The sequence below is a fragment of the Plectropomus leopardus genome, chromosome 8 (assembly GCF_008729295.1).
Source record: "Plectropomus leopardus isolate mb chromosome 8, YSFRI_Pleo_2.0, whole genome shotgun sequence".
Lineage (NCBI taxonomy): Eukaryota > Metazoa > Chordata > Actinopteri > Perciformes > Serranidae > Plectropomus > Plectropomus leopardus.
The window spans coordinates 5622218-5649644 of NC_056470.1; the positions used below are offsets into that span (position 1 = coordinate 5622218).

The 27427-nt window shown below is 39.2% G+C and overlaps 2 protein-coding genes across 4 annotated transcripts in view; one reads left to right on the top strand and one right to left on the bottom strand.

Annotated features, from left to right (window-relative positions):
- The window catches only part of ptpn11b (protein tyrosine phosphatase non-receptor type 11b), a 45669-nt gene extending 34539 nt beyond the window's left edge, over nt 1–11130 (top strand). For all 3 annotated transcript variants that reach the window (XM_042491696.1, XM_042491697.1, XM_042491698.1), the window contains exons 6-16: nt 97–210; nt 1422–1518; nt 1753–1832; nt 2181–2336; nt 3239–3370; nt 5247–5401; nt 7154–7221; nt 7316–7467; nt 8038–8138; nt 8247–8376; nt 11004–11130. In XM_042491696.1, coding sequence (XP_042347630.1) covers nt 97–210; nt 1422–1518; nt 1753–1832; nt 2181–2336; nt 3239–3370; nt 5247–5401; nt 7154–7221; nt 7316–7467; nt 8038–8138; nt 8247–8334 — 1143 coding nt within the window. In that variant the 3' untranslated portion in view covers nt 8335–8376; nt 11004–11130. The remainder of the gene's footprint in view (nt 1–96; nt 211–1421; nt 1519–1752; nt 1833–2180; nt 2337–3238; nt 3371–5246; nt 5402–7153; nt 7222–7315; nt 7468–8037; nt 8139–8246; nt 8377–11003) is intronic.
- Nucleotides 11131–18431: 7301 nt separating this feature from the next.
- On the bottom strand, nt 18432–26625 carry LOC121947471 (RING finger protein 223). Its single transcript, XM_042492536.1, has 2 exons — nt 26367–26625; nt 18432–19686 (listed from the first exon to the last, which is right to left on the bottom strand). The coding sequence occupies exon 2, from the start codon at nt 19600–19602 to the stop codon at nt 18886–18888; it is 717 nt and encodes a 238-aa protein (XP_042348470.1). The 5' UTR covers nt 19603–19686; nt 26367–26625; the 3' UTR covers nt 18432–18885.
- Nucleotides 26626–27427: the final 802 nt, after the last annotated feature.

Sequence of the window (27427 nt, forward strand, 5' to 3'; positions counted from 1 at the left end):
AAATGTTATCTTTACAGTTAAGCTTTTTAAAATTAGAACAACTTGTTTTGCTCTGCTGACTAATTCAATTTACCCATGCCAATATGACAACAACAGCCCTTTAATGCCACAAGGATAAATGCAGCCAACATTGAGAACCGGGTACGAGAGCTCAACAAAGTAGCAGACAACTCTGAGAAACCCAAACAAGGATTCTGGGAAGAATTTGAGGTATGTAGCCTTGAAACTGTCAGTACCAGGATTATTCCTTTCATGCATGACTTTTACATCTCATTTGATATTGTCAATCATTTTGAAATTCACTTCAAAGGCTATTTGTTCCACAAGTTGATAAAATGAGACGCCAGTTGAGGGCTGGATGAGTCAAGTCTTATATACAGGAAATAATTGTGGAAACTGAGTCATGCATATTACTCTTTCGAGTGCCATCCATCATATCCATTTGTGTAGGCTTGCATCTATGTGTTTTCCAGTCCGTTATGTGTTTTCGTGTCTATCAAGGGAAATTCAGATGTATTTATGCCGTCTTAACCTTTGAGTAATGATGTCGAATCTTATCTCGTGGCATGCTCTTATGTTCTTTTATTTGTCATTTTGAAGCAACTGGCAGGTCATGAATGTGAATCATTTTTGTTGTGTCAGTGAATATTAGGCAGTCAATTATTATTTGGTATTTATTGGCCCCATGCCACGTTTGTCTACAAGATCATAGCTACTTATCAGTGTCTGGTTTCCTGCTGCTAGACAATAATCTCTATTGTGTTATAATAATCATCTTTCATATGAATTTAAATCACTAACTGCATTTTCTCTGGAGTGGGTGTGGATGACATAATGCACAGAACATGCACACTATGAACTCTTCTATCTGGCTTTGTGTTTATGACACAAAAGTGTCTTTTGTTATAACAGCTAAAGAGCTGTGGATAAATGATTTACTTGTATTACATATTGTACCCTGTAAGAGCACATGTGCATCCAGCATGAATTTATGTATAAAGTGTAAAGGAAGAGATTTTGAGACTACGTTTCCTCCTAAGTATAACCTGCACACTGGCACATGCAGTTCAACTGCTCTTGCACTCTAGGGTGACCCCTACTGTATCAAGGGCCCATTACACTATTCAGACACAGCATGAGCCATGTGGAGATGTTTTTGTAAATAAGCAAAAGTTATGTTAAAATGATACAGTATATCTTCTTTGTTCCCTGTCTTTGTCAGTGCATTGCTGTATATCTTTGAGAAATACAGCCACCTGTTGATCAGGGGAATAGTGTGAAACCATTGGCAGGATTGTGTTCTCCATAGTGCTGCCCCCAGGTCTCTCAGAATTAGTAATGGCATTATAGTGCATTCACTTTTGACTGGAACTTTTTGAAATGTCTCATTTTCTCCTTTGCCTTTTGTCATGAACTCATAGGTACTTCAGCAGCAGGAGTGCAAACTGCTGTATCCCCGGAAAGAAGGCCAGAAGCCAGAAAACAAGAGTAAAAACAGATACAAGAATATCCTCCCGTGTGAGTCACGCAGCAACCTGCCATTTCCTGCCTCTCCAACTTCCTGTGGAAAGAATGACACAAATATACAACAGTCAAAATAGAGGCCTCGGCAGCTTGTCAGACTTTGCTTTGATGGCTCACAGCTTATCAATTAACAATAGTTTTTTGGAGAAAAAAAAGCATAAAGTGTGATATCAGGAAACCATAGAGTTTTTGTTGTGTGTTAGTGACAGTTTGACTTTGTGTTTTCAGTTGACACAACGCGAGTTGAACTCAGGGAAGCAGATCCAGATGTTCCTGGTTCAGACTACATCAATGCCAACTACATCAGAGTAAGTCTGCTCAGCAGTCTACAGGGCCATTTATTTGTTTAATAGATTATTCAAAGTATCGAAAGATGGCAGTAATACACAGCGTTCTGCCAACACTCAGGGTAGTTCATGTAAAAAAAACTAGATGATTTTATACATACAATTATAGATATACAGAAAACCCTTTTCATAAGTAACAGTCTAAAACCTTTATATTCCTCTATTTTTGTCTTTTTTTTATTTGGTCCGTATTTTTATTAATAAATGAAACTATTAGTATATTTCTGCATATACAACTTCATATCAGGTGGCTCACATTATTCCATTCATTTTATTCCAAAATACTCTATTTACTGTGTAACTGTACAGAGTATTCATGAAGAGGGCCGGCATGTGGATGAGGGCAAAGTCTTCATCGCCACCCAAGGGTGCCTACAGAATACAGTCATCGACTTCTGGAAGATGGCGTATCAGGAGAATACACACGTCATTGTTATGACCACGAAGGAGATGGAGCGAGGACGGGTGAGTGATTAGAATAAAACCTAACGCAAATTTACAGTAGTATAGTTCAGCTGAGGGCCTGTGAAATATTACGATTTCTACTGTTTCTACTATTCTATTAAGTAAAAATGTTTCTAAAGTTCCTTTTACTCTTCCCATTTTTTTTTCATTTGCTTTCTGTAGCATTTACTCCTAAATGGCCTCTCTGTTGTGTCGTAATTGCACTCTTTTGAGCTGATCACTGTTGATTGCTTGTAGTGATGGAGATCTATGAACTGAGGGGTGTTATGTGATGGGTGTTTGGAATAAGAACATGAGCAAAACACCGTACAACTAAAACATTACATTTTTAAAAATACACTACACTAGTCAAGTTTAATAGTTTGGTTGCTTTAACAACCAAATTGGTCACAAATGCTTTACAGAGCAACAGAAGATAACAGGACAAATAAGAACAAGAGGTGGACAATTTTAGTTGCTCATGATGAGCTCAATGTTGTTTCAGGCACCTTCCAAGAAACCAGGAGAAAGAAAAAGTCCATATTGTTTTAGTTTAATGACACAGTATCGAGCCTGCTGATGACCTGAAATATCTGCACTGCTCTGACTGCTTATCAGCCATTTTGTTCCTGTATTCTCAGTTGAAAGACAGAACTGGCATTAGTTAATTCTCAGAGAGAGGAGTAGAATGCGTACTACGAAGGGTGCTGTGTTTGTGTGTGTATGTGTGCGTGTGTGTGTGTGTGCGCATGTGCATGTGTGTAAGGTGTGGGGGTGGGGAGGGAGACGGCTGACAAGGATAGTATGACAGTTAAGCTGATTGAAAAGCTGCTTTAGATGAGCTGGTTGTTTCGATTGTCTAATACCCACCACCCTCCCTCTTCCCTCTCCCTCTCTCTCTCTGTGTTCTCCCTCTGATTCAGAACAAATGTGTACGTTATTGGCCCGACCTCCACTGCACCAAGGAGTTTGGGAAGGTGCTGATAAGGAACGTGGACGAACGGCCAGCACAGGACTACATCCTGAGGAAGCTGGAGGTGACCCGACTAGACCGGGTAGGAAAAGCTGTGAACTTAATCAGGGTTGACCCAGTGACCTGGGTTCAGATTGTTTAACCCCTCACACACACACAATCCTAGAACACGTGCTTGTGCTTACAAGAGGATAGACTGCTTCTCAAGAATACAAGAAGCAGATTGAGAAAAAGTAGAAGTGCGCATAGCATTTTAAGAATATTAGTTTAATTGCACTGAAGCCTAAAAAAAAAAGAGTTGTTTTTTTACATGAATACAATAAGGAGCAAATTAAGGGGGGGAAAAAAACACTCTTTCTTTGTTGTTGCACAGTGTCGCTGTCCAATTAATGCTTAGCAGAAGCTGTTTCTTTGATCTCAGTGGTCAATCCCTTTAAACTTCATATAAAGAAGAGGAATTTAAAGTAGTATGTAAAGCCTGCTAAGCCTGTTTGAGATTAATTTAGCAATATTGTCTCCAAAGAGTGGCCCCAAGTGATGCTTCTGTCCAACCTTAATGTTTGTGTTTCGGTGAATGAAAGCTTAAATTGAAGGAAATCAACCATTCCTTGGCTCATGTTATTATTTCACTCTCTTTGTTAATTAAGGTTCCTGTCAAACTCCTGTAAAATCAGGAGACTACAGGGGCATCCTCATCAAGAATGAATATAAAAATGTTTGTTTAAAAAATTGTTCCTCAACTCAACTCAAGTGGATGACTGTGTCCAAACCACAACTGTAATTACAACAACAGTACTGAATGATAAAATGAGGATCACTTTTAGAGTGATTTGATGACATGAACAATAGAAACACTGACAGTATTTTCCTAAGCTGCTGACTAGGACTTGGTATCGGTACTCGGACCCCAGGAGTAATAGCTGATGCTCGGGTGTTAGCTAATATGAATCCTAATAAACTAAACTAAACTCAGTACCTTCAAGGAATAATCCAGCACCAAGTAGAACTCTCTCGGGTTTTTTTCTGTTTCCAATCAAACTATACCTGTATTCAGCCCTTTTTGTATCCAGATTGAAAATAAAACTGTTTTTGCTCTCAGCCAGTCACTCCAAGTGTTCTTTGATTTAATGTGACATGTGATTGGCTCATGACCACAGCAGCTACGCCCACAGACTGCAATGTGATGAAGTTGAGTGTCGTGTATTTGCTGGAGTTGGTAGTTCAACTTGCCGAGCTGTCACCAAAACATCGCAGTGGTAGCAAGTGAATGGTTTCATTGACATTGTGGGTATCAAAGGTACAAAGGTATCAAATAAAATGTCTGTAGGTTTTGGCATCAAGTTAAATGTACTAGTATTGGCACTGGTATTGTAATTTTTTAAATGGTACCTGGCCCTGCTGCAAACACAGCTAGAGCGCTCAGTGCATGCTTGGAGCCACTATTTACAGGCTGTTATTGTTCACTGGTGCTGATGCTCACAATATTAACATTTCTGTTTCCTCAGCCCGAGTCCACTGTATTAAATAAGGGATAGAATCCATAATTCTCATCTCACAGCATTCAGGTCTACTTATTATTACCGATGTAATTGCAATGCAACTAGTATATATGACTACTAGAGAGTATCCCTCTATTGTACTAACAATGTCACAGCCAACACAAAGAAAGAATTTTGTACTGCAGTTTTGGAAAAACGGATGAATCAAACTGCTGAAGCTTCATATTAACTTTAAACTTAAACTTTGAAAACTGTGCTTGGAAGGATAGTTGTTTTTTTTCCCCCAGTTTCTTACAGTAAGCCGTTTAATGAACACTGCAGAGCCACTATAGAGAGGAAGTTCCATGTTAAATGTCACCCACAGTCAACATAATCATCTAAAATAATACTGCAATTGCTACTAGAAGTGTTTGAGAACTTTAGCTCATTGTCTTGTTTTTTGCTGTAATGTCCTTGTAGAAGGAGCTTCCGAGGTACATCTGGCACTACCAGTACCTGAGCTGGCCGGACCACGGAGTGCCCAACGAGCCCGGCGGTGTCCTCTGGTTCCTAGAGGAGGTCAACCGCACCCAGAGTACCATTCCAGACACTGGACCCATTGTCGTCCACTGCAGGTACAACCAGTTTTACAGTAAGAAGCATCATCTAAAGTTTGGATAAAAAAAACTGCGGTTTGGGCCATACATTAATTATTAGTGGGTCAGATAGAGGAAGAGATGATGTGCCAACACAGATACGAATAGATATGTTGCTCTGTGGCATAATGGATAGTGCATTGGACTTCTAGTTAAACCCAGGAGAAGGATTTCAAAGGGTGTGAGTTCGAGTCCCACCAGAATCAGTTCTTATTTAGGCTGAACAATAATAACTAAAATCCTCTTTGTGCACACGCAACGGCTGTTAGCCTCTTCATCTGAACCACAGAGTTGAGGGCAGTTTTACAGTCATACTGAAGACATCTAAAACATATGGTGAAAACTGTAACAGCGTGCTATTTTGACAGGTGTGGGTGTAAATATGAGAGAGAAATATAATAATCCAGTTTCTCTTCTCAAGTTTAAACACACGCGTACTGTCTTTTGTAAAAGTTTAGTGATTTTCTGGTTTGAGCTCTCTCGGGGTTTTTTTCTGTTTGGCTAAACCCATCTGTGGCTCACTGCTCGCTCTTTTGCTCTTCTTCTCCATGTTGACTTAGTTTTCTGTGAGATGGTAAAATTATTGTGGACTCCTGAAACTTAACTCTTAATTCTGAACTTAACAGAAATTCTTGAAATTAGGATTTCATGAAATATGGTTTCAATCGGCCACTTGGGTGCGCTATAATTAAGGTCAAAACTTTTCTCCTCTTAAGTCTTCACCAAACTGGCACCATCACAGCTAATTATACATGGTCAGTGTCCCTGTCCCTATCACGGGCATAGTAATCAATAGTACAAACACACATGCTCTTGATTTCACTTAAACCTCCATGTTGCCACTTGCAGCTGTATTTACTTTTAGTACCTGTTAGATAAACCTTTGCATTTGCCAGCAAACTGTTACTCCGAATGTTTTATTTACATTGTTCTGTTTTACTTCGAAGGACATCAGCATGACCGTTAACTAAACAGCAGAAAGGATTTGAATTAGCACAGTCTGTTTTAGTTCTTCTGTAGTGGGGATCTGCTCCCTTTCCTGATATAATAACCCAAAATAAAAGATTTATCTTTCTTTTCTCTGTGGTACACATTAAAGTCTATCATATCCATTACTTTTTCTGTTTGTCATTAGTACTGCACTGATTCACCACCCCTTCCCTTCTTATGCTGATTTTCTTTAGATGTTTAAGACATTTTGTGTTGACTGTCACAATTGTTTTCTATTTTCTATTTTTTGAGATGTGTATTTTATAGCAGGTGACTACCACCCTAAAATATTGTTAATAGCAAATAAATGTTGTAATAGAATTTTCCATTTGGTGTGACTCATTCACCACACCAATCCTCCCAGCATGTACTACAAACTTGATGACAGGTTGGAAGAGCACATCTGACTTATGAACTTCACTGATCCGTCAGCTCCTGATAAATTAATGTTGTTATTGCGGGGAAAAGATCACTGAGTGGAGCTGAATTCTCTCTTAGATCTAACTGCATTTTATATGTGACACAACAACAAATTTTGCTTATTGCTGTTGGCAAGTGCAAACCTATAATTCATGACCTTAGACTTTCGTGTGTCTTTCATTGTCATGTCTTGATGCTTATGTAACACTTTCACAACTGTCTGGATCAAATCAAATATGCTCTTTTATAAGTGCATCCATTTTTCACTTTGATGCTTGTTTCCCTCACATGGTTTGACTGTTCACTCTGCTGTCCCTGCAGTGCAGGTATCGGCAGAACGGGCACCATTATCGTCATTGACATCCTTATTGACATTATTAACCGCCAAGGTAGGAGACTCAAATATAACAGACTTTATGATATGAAAATCTTTGTACTGCATGTCTGCTCATTTGTGGATGTGTGTGTACATGTGCATGACAGGTCTAGATTGTGACATCGACATCCCCAAGACCATCCAGAGGGTACGGCAGCAGAGGTCAGGCATGGTGCAGACAGAGGCCCAGTATAAGTTCATCTACATGGCTGTGCAGCAGTACATCGACACGGCTCAGAAGAGACTGGAGGAGGAGCAGGTACTTTAATACACTAGCAGTCCGCATTACTAAAAGAAACTTTTTTAACACAGTAATGAAGACTTTATATATTTATTATCTTATTTTAGAGTATTGCATACAGTCATGACATTGACAGTTTTTTGCTGTTTATTACAAAAAATATAGTAATACACTTTAAACCAGCATTACATCAATACCTCTCTTTTTGTTGTTGTTTTTTCCTTTTTAAACTGGAAATTTTATTTAGAAAAGCAATGCAAATATAATGTAATATAAGATAAAAGTCTATGTATTTATATACATATGTATGTATACACTCTCCTGCATGTATATAAATACACATAAGCATGTGTTCGTACATTCACCCACATGTACATATATGTCTACATATATGCACACATACACCCATATACACATACTTCCACATATTAAGGAAAATACGGTCAAAAATAAATAAATATTACCAAAAAAACACAAATTAAATAAGATTATAAATAGTTAAATCCTTCTCTTATGAATACATGACAGTTTTCGGGAGCTTTTTTTCTTTACACTGAATCTGCCTCTTGTCATGTTGTCACTTTGCAGAGGAATAAGATGAAGGAGAGGGAATATTCCAACATCAAATATCCCCAGATGACCAACTCGAGGTCCAAATCCAACATGACATCCTCGCGCTCCTCCTCAGTGTAAGTATAACACATACCATGATGAGGAAGTGGCAACTGACATGCTCGCACAGCATTAAGCAGAGAATTTGTTTTGATTGAATTTTTTTTCCCTGTGTGTTATTGCAGGATGACAAACGACGATTCATCGAGTGTGTACGAGAACATAAACTTTAAAACTCCTCAGACGTCTTTTAGCAGTAACACCAGGAGGTAAAACCATCGCTGTTGACCTCCACATTTCTCTGTCTGCCTCTCTGTAAGTACCTTATGAGTTTCATTCCACATAGTTTGCTTTTGGCAGTGTGCTGTGGCATTGAGTCTTTTCTCTATAAACTTGGCACTTTTTACCTGCAAAAGTGAGCAAATCTGTTAGAGCATCATCACAGTTGCTGGAAAAACTGCCCATTTCTCATTCCAAGGGCAACAAATACTAAAGCATTTTCAAGCCACTGAGTGTGTGATATTGACGCCAAAGGCACCCTTTAGTATTTTTATGAGATGCACTGGGCTTACACCTAAATCCCATGTAAACCTGACCATGGAAATATTCGACGCTGATAGCGGCATATATCAATGCCTGTATGTCCCTTTGTATCATTCTGTGTCTTCACTATAAATTCAGAGGTTTTCGCAAGTCCATGAACGCAGCACAGATGGAGCTCTCTGTGAGTTCTTTTTCTCCCCCAGCATCTGTTTGTGACTTGCGGGTTGGATAATAGATCTGTCTATCCATTCACAGATGATAAGATCAGATCGATGGATGAAACTGCCACGAATCAGTAATCATCAATTTGTGGGAAACCCTGGATGTTTTCCAGCTATGGGTCACATAGAGATGCTGAAATGCATCCTGTGTCAGTATGAGACGGTGAGAGGTGTGTCACAGTGTTGGTATCTGAAGACCTGGGTATGAGAACAGACATGCGAGACATCTTTTTACTAAAGAACTATGGTTAAATGTCTGCATCACAGTCGGTGTGGTAGTGTTGTTGGTTTTAGAGTTTAGATGTAGCTTTTGTTGGAGAAATAGTTATGATTTATCCTTAATTTATATGATTTTAATCCTCTAGTAGAGCTGTGTAGCTGTTTTGTGCTCATGGTTGTGGTGATACAGAGTTCAACCAATGGTGCCACGCTATTCTGCTAATGTACAACTGGTAGTAGCACAAAATAGATATGCTGCAATGGGTCAGCAAAGGCAAAGAAGAAGAAGACTGCAAGCTAGGAAGCATGGCTAAACATTGCTGGATTTAAATTCCTATTTAAATTATGAAGAAGGAAATGTGCGGGCCACATTTGTTAAACCTCAAGGATACACAGTGTGTCTACTTTTCTTCTAAAATAAGAATTCAAGGTGCTGTTTAAACTTTTACGCAAGCTCATGTTAGAGTTCAGTTTTTCCAGTGAGTCAGATTCATTTTACATTCGTAATGTTCTCTTTTTTATGGTTCAAATTAAACAGTGGCCAGGAGCGGCTTTGCTCTCTTAAAAGAAAACCTGAGCGCCCCTTAAAGCAACAAAAGATTCTATTTAGGTTCGAATTATAATCAACCTTAATTCTCACAAGCCCGTTCTTTTCTCTCTCATAGTGATTAATAAAGCAGACAGAGAAACCAGCAGGGTTAAAGTGAGGGAGTAATGGCTGTGCTTAGGGGTCATCAGCACAAGACATATATTGACAATTTTGAAATCACCAGTGAATGTTTATGGTGTCTTTATCGTTTATCGTTAAATTTTGCATATTTTTATTTGGCACATTTTTAATCGGAACTTCTCTGTCTCTTTAAATATTTAATTTATAGCACTAAGCAATATAGATTTTTCAGTTCCTCCAAATGTCTTTACAGGTTAAAATCTCTTTTTATTGATTCATTTATTTATTTGAACTCTCAATTCCAAATTCTGATGGCGACTTCTTTGGGGGATTTGGAATTCAATGTTTATATATTTTTTAATGCCTCCATGCTGGCCACATTTGTGGCTTTTGGTGGTCAAAGTGTGGTGATCAAAACATGTTTTTGGCCATAACTCTAAAATTCATAATGTAATGATGACAAAATTGAACAAACATGTCTAATAGGATAAATAGATAATGATGAAGTGATGGCATTTTGTATTCACAAAAGTCCACCTGAGGCCAACAATGAACTGATTTTTGCGGTGTTCAAAGGTCAACCTTTCATCATAATGTTCTGCAAAAACAAGTCTGTAGCCATTTTTCAAACCCATATCTCAGGAAGAGAAGAAACATTTGGTCGGACACTGACTTGGTGACACTAATCTTGTCCACCTTGAAACTGTGCTGATTATATAGATCTATAGAAAAAACAGTGTTTGATTTTGTTCCAAAAAGTTGTTTTCATAGTTCATATTTTCAGCCACAGTGGGCATAAAGCTGTGAGAAATGTTACTGCTATTTTCTATGGCAAACTTACTCTGCATGGAGCATCTCTTTCAGAGATTTCTGTTGTCGAGCATGACAGATAAATTTAGAATATCAACCTATCCTAGACATATCAGTTAATGTCGGCCTGTAAATAACTAGAAATTATATATATGTAATATATGTACCAGACAAATGGAATCCATTATCTGCCTTTAAAATCTAATATCAGTCAGGCTTTACTGTACCCTTTTGTTTTACTCCTCAAAGTTGTTATAAAGTCAATAAACTTGAATTTCCAACTGCTTGAAAGCCTCATGAATCATTGAACTATAATAATTTAAAATCCGAACCCACTTGGACACACTCCAGATAACGTGGCAGGTGCAGTGTACGCGAGTGAATGCTGCTTTTAGTCCTAGTGGTCCCAGTGTTCGTGATTCAAAGCGACACCAGCCATTAACTCCACTTGTCTGCCCGTCTGTTTGTGTTTGCTTCAGTTTCAGTGGAGGTGTCGCTTCATCAGCGCCTGAATATCCCTTGGGGGAGGAGGGAGTGTGTTGCTCTGTCTACACCCCACATCAGTGGACCCTGCTGGAGCTGAAGGTGGCCAGCTGACCACCCCCCTTTCCTGCTGCTGTCCTGCTGGACCTCTCTGTCTGGAGTCAAACCTTATCCTCCATAGAGAGGATGACTCTACAGCATAGCTCTCTCGCTCAGGGCCTTCGTCTCTCTCCTCTTTCTCCCCCCAATGCCCCAGCCTCTCCTTCTCTTAATCAGCGCAAGTGCCTTGTCACAGAATGTGTCTGTAATCTAGCCTCCCCAAACCTGCTGTCACATCTCTGCTGTTACTAGTTTTCAAATCCTGGAAGTTGACGTAAGAAACCACCAGTTTTTCCTTGGGATGACGGATATTAAACATGGAGTCTGCCCCGGCCTGAACTAAACAGAGCTGTATGGGACTCAAGAAGAGGTCAAAGCTAAGCTGTTTGTCGCCAGAAATCACTCTATTCGCGACCCCTCTTTTTGTGTCTTTGCTGGCTTTCATTTGGACTCGAACCCAAGACTGTTTTTGCGGCATTCTGTCTCTCCAGCTGTGGTTATTAATGGTTATTAATGTGGCTGCTGAGTGATAGCAAGGACAGTTATGTAACCTGCTACAGGACCTTAAGGCACAGGGGAGGCAAGCAGCCCCTGTCTTCCAAATCATTTACAGATTAATTTGTGGTGTAAAAGTGGATGCTTTCACTTATTTTTCTTGTCTTTGTTTGTGCAGCTGCTTGCCCAAGTTTTGTGAAAGGGTTGTATAGTATGTAAGCAGCTGTTTTTACAGAACTGGAGGCCGGTTTAACTTACTTCTTGTGGTTAGTGGGACACATCAGTCCTGTCTATCATCTGATCACGGCCTCTAGCTGATATGACTTTGAGCACAAACTTATTCTTGTTAGCTTCTTTTTATTATTTCATGGTTGTTGTTGATACTGTGGGTATCATGGTTGTGTTACATATGAGATGTTGACTTTTAAAATATGTATATCTATATATTTATAAAGGAGCATTATGGTGGAAGAGATCATGTTGAAGCACAGTTGTCTGAGCAGCATCCCCAGCACTGAGTTTGATTTACCAATAAATTGTAACAGTAGTTTGAAGCCCACATTTGACAGGAAACAGGTGGAGAGGATTCCTGAATGGGTGTTTCGCAGTTGAGCTTGGCTGGCCGCCGCCTCTCAGCTTCGTTTGACTGTCTGTCCTCGTTAATCAGCAGGTCTGATGCAGTTCAACATCTGTCGGAGGAGATCGTCACAAGGAGACGAGGGAAAAGGGGGGCGATTACAGTGGGCCAGATGGCCATCTGCCTGAGATTGAAGAATAGATTTGTCTCCAAAAAGTAATTTAGAAGATGGCCATAATCCAGGCTTGATGATAGTGGGGCGAGTAAGCTGACGTCATTGATGTGATAACGAAGACGGTGGTGCGGCGAAGCACTGAGTCCTCCACACTGTCTGGCGGATTGTTTGCTATTTTTAGCCTTCCAGCATCAGCACCAAAATATCCTGCTCATATACAAGTGAAATCTGATCTATCTCGTTTAAAATGTACGACTTAATGATCCCGAAGTCCTTCAAAACAATGTCTCTTGCAAATAGAAAGATGTCCTGATAATGTGTTCTCCGTCTACCTTTTTTTTTTTTTTTTTTTCAAAGCATCAAAACAAACCATGAAGGAGCAGCCCTTGTTGGTGGCGTCTGTGTGCAGACCATTCCTCTTTCTCCACCAGCAGAAATGTTCGACTAACCAGGTCAAGGACACTCACAGGCTGTATTAGTTTTCTTCAGTCATAAATTGGCCAGTTTGTGCTACTGTAGCTCGTGATTTTTAAGATTTAAAATACAGATAAGTGTAATCAAAATGGACTGGAGTAACAGTACTCAGTCACTGCACTGTAATAAACCGTAATTTGATACTGTTGACCTTGTGAAGGATATTGAAATATAGTAAAGTGTAACCTGCAGCCATGTTGTTTTGTTTGACAATTGCGTTCTGTCTTTTAATGAGCATTGAGTCCTTTTATTATGGACTCAGTTGAAGTTTTGTCTTTCTAGTGAGCGGTGAGTTTTCCCGGTATGAAGTGTTGCCAATATATTTTAATGGTTGATTCCTTTTGTGAATAAAAAGTTAAGTTTTATAAAATCTGTGGCGCTGATGCCCTGTGTCACTGAAGGCAGATGTCAGTCCAGAAATCTGCTGCACTGCTTGATGTACTTCAGCTGCATTTTACAATGAATATGTGCAGACTCTTCTGGTTCTTCCTTTTGTCCTTTTCCCACTTGAACTGTGATCTTTTGTCCAATGAATGACAAAATGACTTTTGTGGTTTTGTTTTTGTGTTTCTAAACTATCTCATGCTGTGGATGAATTAGATTTTTATTGTATTTCACTTTGCCTCTATGGGTCAAATTATTTTTTATGATGATGGTAAAACATCAATACTTGAAAGTGTGAAACTGCTGAATCTTTGGCCTCAGGCTGTGTGTGGATGTCCGTTGGCTGTGGAAGTATTTTTGGTAGTGCACTAGAATTTTCAGTGTTTTTTTTTCTTGTTGTTTCATTTCAAATTGTATTTCTAATTGATTGTTTTATCCACTCTTGCATTTTGTATTGTGTCTGAATTATTATTAATATTTTATTATTATTATTACTATTGGTGTAATCTCACCATTGATAAGTAAGTTCTGGCTCTGAATTTAACCAGCATACATGGGGGTATGCAGTAGTAACATGGTATTTTCTTTCTGCTTGTCCTCATACATTTACTTGAACACGATGTTGATGTCTTTTTGTTTTGATACCTTGTTCCTCTGTTGGTTGCAGTATGCCTGAAGTGAGTCGCGGTATACTGAATGCTCCCATGTTCTTCCCCTTTTTCCTCTTCTTGCACTGGCTCTGCCCAGACGCCTTTTGCTGTATAGGCTACAACTGCTGATGCAATGAGCTGCCAAAAATGGCATCAAAATGGTTTATTATCATATAGTTTAATAAAAATCTATGATGGCACATTGTTAAGATACATATTTGCTTTTTTTCCTGTTGTGTTTGCTTGTGTGTCAGGAGCAGTTTTTCTACTGAGGGGAAAGAGGTGAAGGTTTCTGGAAACTTTGCTCTAAGGTCAGTGGTGATCCTAGACTCTAGGGGACCCCGGGGCGAAGAAACCCATCAGCCCCCCCAAAAAAAATCCATTCAGTCAATATAGTCAAAAAATGCTTTTGTTTGATCAAATGTCATAATAGTTCATTAAAAAAATAATAAATTATACCATGCGGACACATACATCTCATAATTTGAACATCCAGCTGTAATTCAGTAGGGGTGGCAAAGACTAGAGGCCCCATGATACAGTACAGTCAAATTACAATATTGCAATCGTAATTGTGTTGTGATATTCTGAGTATTGTGACATATATTTCGATTCATTGCCCGTTGTCAACATTTGTTTTACCCATTAAGATAAAGATTTCAGTCTGTTTACCTCACTTCATGCAGTAAATTGTATCTATTGGGCCAAAAGCAATTGATTTTGTTATTTTAGTGGGCTGGCAAAAGTTTTATTTGTATTTGTAACAGTTTCAAATTATTCAACCCCTTTATGGCAAATGTACTTAGTACTTAGAGGAGCACCCTTTTGCTGTTATGCTGCAAACATGATGTATAACCACACACCAGCTTCTGGCAGCGTTCCTGAAGAATCTTAGCCCATTCTTGTTGGGCAAGTGCCTCCAGTTCACAAAAATATTCTGGGGTTTGCATGCTGCAACTGCCTTCTTCAAAACCACTTTGATGGCCACTCTAGGAATCTTCCAGGACTTTTTCTGAAACCAAGCCTTGGTGGACTTTAAGGTATGTTTGGAATCACTGCCCTGTTGGGAGGTCCAATGATGCAAAAGCTTCAACCTCCTCACAGACAGCAGGGCAACCTCTCCTAGAATTTCCTGAAACTTGACTGAATCCATCTTGCTCTCCATACACTGAAGATCTTCAGTGTCAGGGGAAGCAAAGCAGCCCTGGAGCATCACTAAGTCACCGCCATGCTTCACTGTAGGCAGGGTGTTCTTTTCAGCGTATGCTTCATTCTTCTTCCCCCAGAACAAATCGCTGATCCATAGTCCCAAAAAGTTCCACTTTTGTTTTATCACTCCCCAGAACAGAATCCTAAAACTTCTGTGACCTATTTATATGGTTTTGAGCATAATGGAGCTGACTTTTCTTGTGCTTTTAGGTCAGTAGTGGTGTGCGTCTTGGAGTTTTTTTTGGGAATTGAGACCTTCAGTGTTTACAATGTGCCTTACTGTGCAAACTGAAACGTCAGTGCCTGCTGTTACCAAGTCTTTCTGCAGGTCTTTCGCAATCACTGGAGGGTTTTTGACCACCTGCCCCCTCAAGAATCTGTTGGCTACGGTTGATAACTTCCTCGATCTGCCTCGTCCGGGTAGTGTAGCCAGTGTTCCTTTAACTTTGAATTTGCAAACTCTGCCTCCAACAGTATCTCTATGAATATTCAGTGCCTTTGCTGTTTTTGTATCCTTTTCCTTGTTGGTGTAAGGCAGTAATCTCTTTCGACTTTTTGGACAATTCTCTTGACTTGCCATATTTCTCACATGCCATCAAATGTCACCATCAACAAACCCTGAGCCTGTCAAGGTATTTGATGTGTTCTGACTCAAGCACACCTAATGCAACTACTGAAGCCCTTGATTAGTTGCATCAGGTCTGCTTGAGACAGCACCTGATTTGCAAATGTGTGCTCTTGTGAGAGATTCTCTTCAGGGGTTGAATAATTTTGAGACTGCAGTAGTCATTATAAGTGGCGTTTTGTGTGGAATTTGAAGAAACCTCTTATACTTTTAGTTGTGTCGAGCTATTTAAATTGTTTTTGTTTGATCTGAAAATTGCAAACTGCTGAAAGTTTGTACAATTTTGCCAATAAACCTAATTTGTAATGGGGATTGAATAATTTTGAGTGCAACGGAATTTATATGTACTGTATATATATATATATAATATAAAATTGATACTTATTCTTTATATATATATTGATATTATTCTTGATATGATATTACAATATATATATATATATATATATATATATATATATATATATATGATATTACAATATTGCCATGCAAAAATATTGTAATACCGGTGTCGATTCGAAGGTTTCAGGGGTAGCAGCGGTGCATTGTGTAGTGCTTTTGTGAGAAGTTTTAAGGGGGTTTGGTTGTCATTTCAAAATGTGCTAATATCAGTGGCCATCAGGGGCCCATTTTTCCCAAACTTCTTTGGGTAGGCCCCCAAGCATTTGCCAGGTTTGCCTTTCCTTTAGGTGCACCCCTGCACAAAGTGAAAGAATATCAGTTCATGATGCAGGCTTCTTGTATCTTGCCTCCAGGTACAGTCCCTGTAGTAGAGCAGAGATCATAGGACAGTATGTTGTTACAAAGCTGTGTTTGTGCTGAAAACCTCCTGTGGCTCTTCATCTTATCCACTCTGATTGTCACCTCAGTTAGAAAAAAGCTCCACTACATGAGCTGTTTGATGACCGAGAATATTGCTTAATGAACATGGGTTAACTAATATTAATATTGAAAACCAAGGCAGGAAATGCATTCCGGAAAAAACACCTATTTAAACAGTAATGACAGATTATTTCATGGTTGAAGTGGCCGACACAAATTGTGTTTTTGTAACTCACAATAAAAAGAAACGGGGGAAAAAAACAAGCATTAGTTTGAGTTAGTGCTGTTTAACTGTTATTTTCTGCATTTTAACACACAAGGCACACTAAGTGTTGAATAAAACAGTTTTATGTAGCTGCCATCCACAAGAAAATAGGATGTTTATTCTGCTTTATTGAAGAAAAGGAAAAAACTTAATACAGACAACCCTATAATGGGCATCTTTTTTGAAAATGTTTAGTTTTAAATGCTCTACATCAAAATAAGGACAACTAACAAGAAGCTTTTATTTGTTCTTTCAGTGCAATATTTATTATTGTCTTCTTTATTTACCCTTTATCATTTAGGAAAAAAATGCACTGAAGCCATGACTAAGCATTTTTTCTTGTTTTTATCTGTATTTCTTCATTAACCATGTTTACTGGCAGTTAACTTGGTGCTTCAGGAAGTAGCACTTTTATTACAGCCACTCCTAAATGAATGAAAGATTTTAACATGAATGTGTTATCAACCGTGTGTCACAAGCGTGATACTTGGAAAACCCCACAGCCTAACTTTTCCTTTATCTGACTCACCTAATCCAGGAATGAATAAAGGCGATTTCCTGTCAAGGCGAAGGAGGCCTTGCTTTTATAGTCATGTGTTTGTAGTCAGATGGAGGAAATGACACACGACAGTCAGTGAAAGGCTTAACCATTTTGCAGTTTGACCCCGAAACTAACACTTATTTTAAATTTGTGACTGCTGTCCACATAGATTAAAACGCTAACTGATGCTGCAGTAAAATTGGTTTAAGATGTAGAGAAAAAAGCATCCCAATGAAGTGATATCAATCTAAATAATGAAACTACCATGGTTAAATGTCTCATTATTTCTCAGAAACATGATGTTTTTATTATAGTAATGTAAACAAAGACATAACAAAACTCACAAATTAAATGTACAATATATAAAGAATGAGTTCGTAGTTGGCACGTTGGGTTTACATTCATTTCCTTTTGTCACACCTTTGTTTCTTATAAATTTTGCTGTTGTTCTTTAGCCAACCGGATATTTGCAAAGCAAAGTTCACATCATCGTTTTAAACGTCACTGTTTGTCTCTGATACAACAGTGAGAACTACCTTGTTGGTTAATGCTTTGCACAAGTCTGCCCACTCGTGTTCTCTGTTGTGCAACACTCTGCCATATCTCCAAATATGACAGCATATCCAATCCAACCAGTTAGACCCAAAAGTCTGATGTAATTTTAAACTACGTGTTGAGAAGTGCAAAAATTCTGTAAATGTTTTTGTGACACTGAACACAGTTTCAGGGAAAGTGCCTGTCACAGTTCATTTCCCTCCACTCTTAGACAGTCTTTGTGTCTTTCTAAGCTTGTGTGAATAGTTTAGTGATGTACTTTATAATGTTCTAATTATTGGGAAGGTTATCTTTAATTTTTGAAGAGTTAACCCTTTGAAACCTAAAGTGACACCACTTTTCTTGAGCTGCTTTCAGACATCTTTCACAAGTATTTAACATTTGAACTCTGAGCAAAATTGGTGCGATTCATTTCAAAAACATGGGGAAAAGGCAATAAGCAGCTTGGTAATAACTATTCCACAAATTACAAGAAATTAATAGATTTAGAAAATATTTTTTTAAAAAGCTAGGAATAAAATGAAAGGAGAAAAAGAAAGAAAGCTAGAAAAACTTTATTATTATCAGAATTAAAATTATGTTACAAAGCTGTTTGTAATTTTAAAGCACTTTTTCGGAGGTGATTTCTCTTAATTTTGCGGTTGTTTCCTGTTTTGTTGCTTATAGCCTTCTTTCCATGTTTTTGAAAGAAATCCAGCCAATCTGCTCAGGTTTCAAGGGGTTAAAGTTGCTATGTGCATTTTTTTTTTATGATTGTAATTTACCAATACAATTAAATTCGAATTAGTCTGACGCCATATGACACAATAACACAAATTTCGACTTACAAAGCCTTAGAATATGTGGTTCTGTTGCAAGTAAAATTCTGAGGTGTTGACAGTTGTGTGTGGCAACAACACTCTGCACTTGCAAAAGTGCAATTATACACAATAAATGTACGTGAAATGTTGGTATAAAACATTATGTACAGTTTGAGTGAAGTCCTGTCAGTCTGTAAGTTTACTCTTTCAGACCGACTGCTTGGTGAATGGATTAAAAGGAGTGGTGGTTGTTGGGACAGTAGTGGGGTTGGGGTAGACGGATTCTCGCAAACAGCGCATGTTCCCGGTGCTGAATACACACTGCAGTGGCCACAGCACGACTACAATAAGCAGCACCATGAGCACGATGAAGAGCACCAGCCTCTTCCAGTCTGACAGTCGGTCCAGCAGGCCAATAGTCCGGGTCTGCGTTTGAATCGGAGCATCCGCTGTCTTGCTGGCCCCAATGTCAATGCAGATGCAGAAGGCCGAGGGACTATCAGGGGCGCCTGAGCCGGTGTCGTGCCCTGAGCTCTTGTAGCACAGCTTCTCCCCCTCCAGCCACACTGGCTCCTCCTGCTGCTGGTGGCTGGGCAGCTTGCAGAGGACCTCGCGGCTGGTGGTCAAAGCAGGGGGTCCCTCCTCGGGCAGCGTGGTGGGGTGACGACAGAAGGGGCAAGAGAGGCGATTGTTGCCGCTGTTATCGTCCTGGTCAGCCAGCGAGATGGCCATGAGGCGGGATAGGCACTCCAGACAGAAGGTGTGAGTGCACTCCAGCAGCTTGGGTGTTTTGAAGACATTGTCATAGTTGTTGTAGCAGATGGAGCACTCCGGCTGGCTCGTGACTGACACCTTCTTTTTCAACTCTGCAGCAGTGTCGTGAGGGGCCACCTGCATGTGCCAAACCTGCGGAGACTGTTCCATCTTTAAAAATACAAGCCCACTCTGTCCTTTCCCTCCTTTGCCCTTTCTGTGTACTTCTTGGTCGATTCTTAACTTCTGAATGATCTGAAAAGAGAACAGATGACAAGTACAGGTTAGTTAAAGGGGCATATTGCTGCTTGTATGAGAACTGTGTGAGCAAGTACAAACCATTTTTACTCAGTCGTGCACAACCATAATCCCAACAAACTAACAGGATTGTAGTCAATCAGTGCATTTTTTATACAGCCCAGGAGAATGTTGAACTTTGAACTTTTTTTTTTTTTACCCTCACGTATAACACACATCATACTGCAAAGCTGACAGGATTTTGGTCTGTCAATGAGTAATTCAGTCACGGCTGTGATGCAAAATGGGACAAATGGCTTGAGAGGAACTGTGGGTTTACTACAGCAACAGGCACAAACAAATCTGTGACATGCCAGGACAGGAACAGACAGGACAGCGTCCCCCCTGTACATCCTGTGGGCAGCGCTGAGAGGAATGTACCGCACGTACAGAATGTTATCATAGAGATAACACTCTTTTATTAGAGAACACAAAAAAGGTTTTAATAATGTGGCAACATTTGAATTAGGCAGAGGAGGGACCAAGTCACTGCTTTGCAAGTCACAAGTGAGTCCCAAGTTTATGCACTCAATTTCTGAGTCAAGTCCCAAATCCTAAACTTTAAGGTTTGGGTGTTAAACAGTTAAGAATTACATTTGAATTGAATTACATTATATTACATTTGAATTAGGCAGAGGAGTGACCAAGTCTTTTTCAAATCCCTAGCCTTTGCACTCAAGTCGCAGGTCAAGTCCCTTCACTTTGCACTTCGAGTCCTAAAAAAGTCATAGTGCAGTTAATGTCAGAATGTCTGTTATTATAGAAGTATTCTAATAAGTCCTGATTTAAGACTTACAAGTCCTGAGCAAAGTCCCAAGTTAAGCCTGAGAAGTCCCAAGTCTTAAACTTTGAGTTTGGGGTCTTAAATAAGTTGTAATACACTATACACCAATTGTAAAGCCATTTAAACAACAGAGTAATAATAGTAGCCTATAATAATCATAATGCGCTCTTAGCCAAGTTCATTTCAGTGACAGAGAAATAAAAGTATGATAATAAGTCCTGATGTGAGACTGACAAGTCCTGAGTCCAGTCCCAAGTCCTAAACTGAGTTTCTAGTCCTAAACAAGTTAAAATACAATCCTAACCAAATATAATGCCATTTTAACGGTGATCATATATTACGTTCACAAAAAAAATCCTGTTATTTGTTGTTTTTTTTAAGTTGTAATTTGTTGCATCAGTATCTGTAATTTTCAATCTTTTGGTTTCATGTTTTCATATTCGTTTTTTGAACACCACTACATAGTTTTTGTATGTTTTTTTAAACAGGCACTCAGTAACATAACATTAGTGCTTCATAGTTCTTTCCTGCAACTTGAGAGCAGAAGAAAAGTGACAATTGTGTGTTGACTTGCTTGTGATGAGCCACGTTAATTTTGGTTGATTTAGCCAATGAAGGGAAATGAGCTGAACAATCTTTAGAAACTTTTTTGAGGGAAGGTTTCCAGTATTTTCAAGTCAAAAAGCTCAAGCTCAAGTTCAAGTGAAGTCACAAGTCATTGGTGTTAAAGTCCAAGTCAAGTTTCAAGTCTTTTTTGATTTTGTCAAAAAAGTAACCAAATTTGTGACTCTACTTTGACTCTACTTTGGCTGATGGACAAAAAAGAAAACCAAAAAATGAAAACATAACCTTTTTGGCAGATGTTATTTTGTAACTTTTTAACCTCTATTGACCTCCACTTACCTGTTAATGTTAATTTTGCAATGTTTGTCTAATGAGTGACTGCCGTGTCTCATCATTTGCTGACTGTTCTGTCACAAATGTTAAAAAAAAATCAGCTCAGTATTAATAAGTAAGTCACTGTAAACATGGTGACAGGGGGTGTTTTTTGCTTGCTTATGACCTGAGCATTGAGTCAGGGTGCAAACTTTTTGGTCCTCAGGGCACATTGTGTAAAGAATGGGGAGAGAACTCGATATATTGCTCAGGGCAGATAGACCCAGAGGACAGCAGCTTTAACATTCAAATATTTCAGTCATACTTTTATATTGATATCAACGTGGAGATGGAAACTCAGAATCTATGTTATCTAACCAACGATTAAGCAAGCAAACTTTGGTAAATTTACACTGAAAGAGTTTAGTCCAAGTACTATCTGGCGAGCTATTTTAAGCTATCGATGCCCACTGTTCTTGTTAACTTTTTAACTCTTAAATGCCCGACTGTAGACACCTTATTTTTAAGGTTGTACACCAGCTGCTGCAAGGAGTCTTTGGCCTCTTCTTGCATCACGCAGCTGATGAAAGATTGCTTTGAGCGAGTTACAGTATGTGGCCTTACCTGGAATAAAACCAGGGATAAACACAGGCTGCATTGTTAACGTGGCTATTTGACCATGTGTGTTCAAATCTCTGTATCAGAAGTTAATAGACTAGGCTTTGTGTCACTGGAGGTCACCCAGACCAGGTTTGGATTGTGTAAAGTGCAGAACTCTGGGTTTTCAAGGACCAAACTTTCCTCTAAGTCTTGTCCCCTTGTCTAATTCCTTTAGGATGATAAGAATATTACTTGGTAATAAGCTGCCTGTTGGTTTTATGGGTTAAAGGCCCCTACTGTGAAGAAGACTGTGTGTGTTTTTGTGATAGGGATGATGGATAGTCAGAACGCAGGTGTTCTCCTCTCTGTACCCTCAGGGCTGGTCCTGCCCCAGTGCTCCCCCCCTACACAAAGTCCCTGCTTGTTCTCCGTCTAATCGCTCCATCTACCCTTGAAATTCCTGCTCCACCAGCTCTCTCGCTCTTCGTCTCTACTGAATTCTAACATACTTTAGTGGGATGAGGAAAGATTTTACGGTATAATTACACCTGTCTTATCAGTATAAAGCCTCCCCTAATCACTGATTAAGACTGAATTCCCCTATTGGTCAAATTGAAATTGTGTTATCAGGTGTGGTTCTTTGCTAGAGCCTCCTTTTGCACTCAAAAGTGTTTCCAGATAACACAGAGGTGCACTTTTTTCTTAATCCCATCTCACGGAGGGTGTCAATTTAGTTACAAATTGGGGGGACACGTTGGAAGGGAGGGTTTAGGGGTCCCCACCACAAAATTTTAAGCAGAAAACATGTAATTCCCTGCATTCTGGGGATTTTTTTATGAATCAGTTTGTCTGTTTTCTATATAAATTTATAGTGCAAATGTCTTTAATTTTGCCAAAATAAAAGTCTTCTGCAACTTTAATGGTTTTACACAGAAGAGGAGAACACATCTGAACAGGGAGTTTGGCTGTCATCTGCCAAAAAATGATGAGTATCATCCATGTAATTTCCTGCAATCTGGGGTCAAAATGTCTTTGATTTTGTCAAAGACATTTTTTGTAATGTTTTTACTGCGGGGAACAAATCTAAGCTACACTGAGAAACCACTCAGAAAAATACCTGCATTCAACGAGAGCACAGCTAACTGAAAAACTCCAAGCATTCAATATTTACACAGTGGCTTCTCATTTAATATGAGACTGCTCAAGTGTGCTCAGTGCAGCTTTAAGAAATGACTGAACAAGTACTACATCAAATATCTTAAGTACTTACCATAATATGACAATTCATGTCAACTGTTTCCTCTAACAAGTGCAAATAAATTAACTACTTTGTTTTTTTTTTTTTACTGTAATTGAGAACTAGGTGGTTATTTTGTTTAAATAAAGTAATTAATGTTCAAACACACAGGAATAAACAGTTGTTGCCTTTGGCTCCCTAAAGCTATGCTGTTATCAGATACATAGCTAGTAATTGCACGAAGTGTTCTTTCACATCCATAAAGGTTCATGTAAGGCTAATCAATGTGCTTCAATCATTCACGGGTCATAGAGATCAAGCTCAAGGTCTTATAAAGGAGAGATGGTTTCCCAAAGCCCCAGGCCACGTTACCCGTAAAACCAGAACTGAGTAAACAGCAACCAACCGAGCACTCAACAGCACAGTGTCCCATTGTCAAAAGCTAATGAGGTGAGAGAGGTTTTAACTGATGCCTCAAGCTCCACTTTGTAGGACTCCTAATGATTCCTCTAATAGTCCTGAACACAATACCAGGCTCCAACACTCACCAGACGTAACAACATTTTTAATCATTTTACCAAAAAGATTCAAATACATCCACAGCATCTTTGTTTTAACTTTGTTTTACAGTGTAACAATTAAAATATGGAGATTAGATTCGAAGTTAAAGGGCTCAGGTCTAGCCTGCTTGACTGTGAGCTTAATGCAACCTCACCTGTCTAATGTGTCCTCACTTCACCTCCATTTCTACTGATTTGGTAACACATTTACCTTGTATCTTAGCTAAAGGTTCACACGTTTAATCTGCTCATTGGTAAGAAGGAATGCACAAAAAGGTTCTCTCTATCTTAATTCCTTACAAACTCCTTACAAATGCAAAAAACATGCTGTTTGCATCCTCATCTGACCCTCTGACAATATTCCACACATTTCAGAAACAAGTGAGACTGCACTTGAAACAAATAATGAAATTATATCCCTGCAGTGGTGAAATTTGTGTAGTCTGTATATCAGTATAGCCTTATTTGGTCTGTTTGACCAGTAGCTTATGGTGGCTAATGTTCACGCCTGTTAGAAAACTTCAGCATGATTCAGTTCACTGACTTGACAGGGTTTTATTAAAGTGAGCTATTGTTACTTTTGTTGTTGTTGTTTTTATTATTTATTTGTTTTTTTTTTAGAATTCATCTTTATCTCTAAGATACGTAGGCTGGTACTTACTGTTTAGCTAGTCTAGCTTTAGCCAGCTAGTTTTGCTTTTGGATAATGGTAACCCTAATGGAGAGCCATGCCCCCCTTTAAGAGGCTGTGGCATGCTGATATTTAAGCTAGCATGAAGGTAGTGGTAGCTTTTGAAACTAGACATCCTGAGGCATCCATTTCCAACGATGTTGTTATATAGCTTGTCAGGAAGGAGGTTACATAATGTTGTCCCCAGTAAATGTAATGTTTTGTTATTTACAATCAATGTATTCCTTCAAACTACAGCTGTATATAACCCGCATTATTTAAAGAAAAATTATTCACATAACATGCATAACAAATATGCAACAGAATGTTCACAATATCAGTATTAGCTAGTCTATGCACATCAGATAATTAGTAACATTAAATGACAAATAAGAAACAAATATATCAGCCTTAATTCTCCATACTGACAATTTTCAACTAGCCTATATACTTCAACAGCCTCAGCAAATTCCTGAAATTAAGATATGGCTTTTGGATTTTGTGTGCCACTACAAGATTTTCAGTGGCCCCCATCTCACCACCACTATGACAAATTTATAGGGGCACCACTGCTTGAGGGTGGAGAAAGTCTTATTGCCTTTTTACACTGTTTCAAAACCACATCGAAGCCTTGCAGTCCTTTTTTCCCTTCTAACTGTCCAGAGTCCAAGTGGAGAAAAGGTAATCCATAGAGCTTTGGGGAAAAAACTCATGGGTCACATGTTAGAGTCAAATATTAACTGTTGAACCCAAAATACCAACTTCAAACATGGGAGAGGTCACTTTATTGCCTCTGTACAGTACTGTGCTGTGGTTTTCCATTTATGGTCCCTCATGGCTATCAGCGGCACATGTTTTTCTCACCTGTCCTACTGACCCATTAGTACACAAATCACAGCTCGTTGGTCACGAGACTTCAGACTGAGACGCTCTTTTCAACCTTAATGTAAAATAGTAGTCTCCTTTGTTAGCCCCTTTGTGTCGGGCTCAGCTGTGCGTATCATCAGCTCAGCCGTCACCCACAATGCTGCCCTACCTGTTCTCAGTTAGAAAAGTAAGTGAAACTCGATCGGTCGTTTGAACTGAGGGTGGGGGTGCAGACGGTTTAACTGAACGCAAAGGCTGGCTGAGTCAGAAACAGACTTGAGCGTACAGATAGCACATGTGTAAACACAACAGACAATGCAGGAAACAGTTCCCAGACAGCTGAGAATATCACTGGTGCAGCTGCTACTGGGGGGCAGTTTTTCATCTCATGGTGGATTTAACCCTTTGATACCTGAGCAGTAGGCTTGATTTCTTACAAAAATTTGAGGGCGACGAGTAATTTAACATAATACGGCCCCAAAATAGCAGGAAATTAGTGAAAAGTTACAAGAAAAATTACTGGAAAACAAACAAAAAATAATAATAATTAAAAATTACATACCATTCATTTCCTTGTTGCCTCTTACTTTTTTCTAAGTATCCAGGACATTTTATGCAATACATTATGTTTTTTTCTCATGTTTTTTGAAAGAAATCAATTTTCAAATTCAAATGTCAGAGGATGGATTGCTAGTGAAGGAACCTGATGTTGATCCAAGTGTTAATGTTAATGTTCAAGGGTTAATCCATGTGCACTATCACATGTTTTTGCATCTGAATTCAGTTTAATTTAGGAAAGCAAATAATTTATAACAGATCAAGCCAACAGTCTTGAGTTTTATTGGTACTAGTTTTAGGAAAATCTCACAGTCTGCAGTACTTAAAAACAGTAATTTTTTATGGTCTTCCCTTTAAACAAAACGGTTTAAATAAAAACATTGGCTGTCGTGAAACTGTTTTCAAAGTCTTGATTTATAGGCTAGAAACTGGCATAAAAAGCACAAAAGCTCAGGGCAACATTTGGAGAGTAGAGGTTGAGTTTACCTGTGAACTGAAGAAGATGTCAGAGGATCCTCTCTTTAGCTCTCGGGGCTTGGATCAGCTCACTCCCTTTGCACTTAAAAATGCATTTTTTTTTTTAAGTCAACTGACTTCTGAGATACCAGCAGGGAGTAAGAGGTTTTAATTGTGCCTCTGCCCAGGCCAAGGTCCTCCTCTGTACTGGTCTGAATGCTCAGCTGAAGTCACAGGTGTGTGTGTGTGTTGTGGGTGTGTGCTCAGAGGCTGTATAATAGCTTGTGTGTGTGCTCTAGTTCCTCCTTCCTCTGCGTCCGTTGGCCGGTATCACCTGCCCTGCTCGAGCAGCTCCCCTTTTAGCACTTTATGCAAATAGGTTCAGACAGTGCCTTGGCCTTGAGGTAGTGTCAGGGGTGTGGGTTGGAGCATGGGGAGGAAGAAGCCTCGAGCCCTTATGAAGAGCAATACACATTCTTGCCCACTCACCCCCTCTCCCTGACTCTTTCTATGCTGATATCTTTCTCTTTTTCCTCCTCAGCTTCTTCATTCTGTCATCCACCCTCCCCAAAACACATACATAGTGCAAATACCCCTCAACTCCGGCCCTGTATACAAACACACACAGTAATAAATCCTTCAACTGACAACTGAATTTACTTTCTTGTCAGCTCTATCTCACATCTGTACTCTTAAAAAAAAAAAGTCCTTAACCTTTTTTTACCTCCCAGAATGATTAAAAGCAAACTGAAGGAACCAGGAGATATGGTGTAACACCACTGTACCGGACGTTAAACACGAAAGACACAAACTACACAGCTTTTGCATCAGCCAGTATGCTTATGCAGCGCACTGCATATAAAGGATTCATTTCCATTTAGTGAGTGATAAGGTAACAGGTGGCGATACAGGAGCGTCTTCCCACCTCAGCGCCGCTCTCTCTGAATAGCCTGTTGTTCCTCCTCTATACCAGCACACAGTCATGTTGGTCTGGATGACACATCCCTGGCCAGGCTGTTCCCCAGAGTAGTGTGGATCCAAAGTAGGACATTTTTATTGATTGTGATGTGTAGTTTGAAAATTCTCCCAGC

What these genes read in the sequence shown, in the direction of transcription:
- LOC121947471 (XM_042492536.1), bottom strand. Translation starts at nt 19,602, where the DNA reads ATGGAACAGTCTCCGCAGGTTTGGCACATGCAGGTGGCCCCTCACGAC.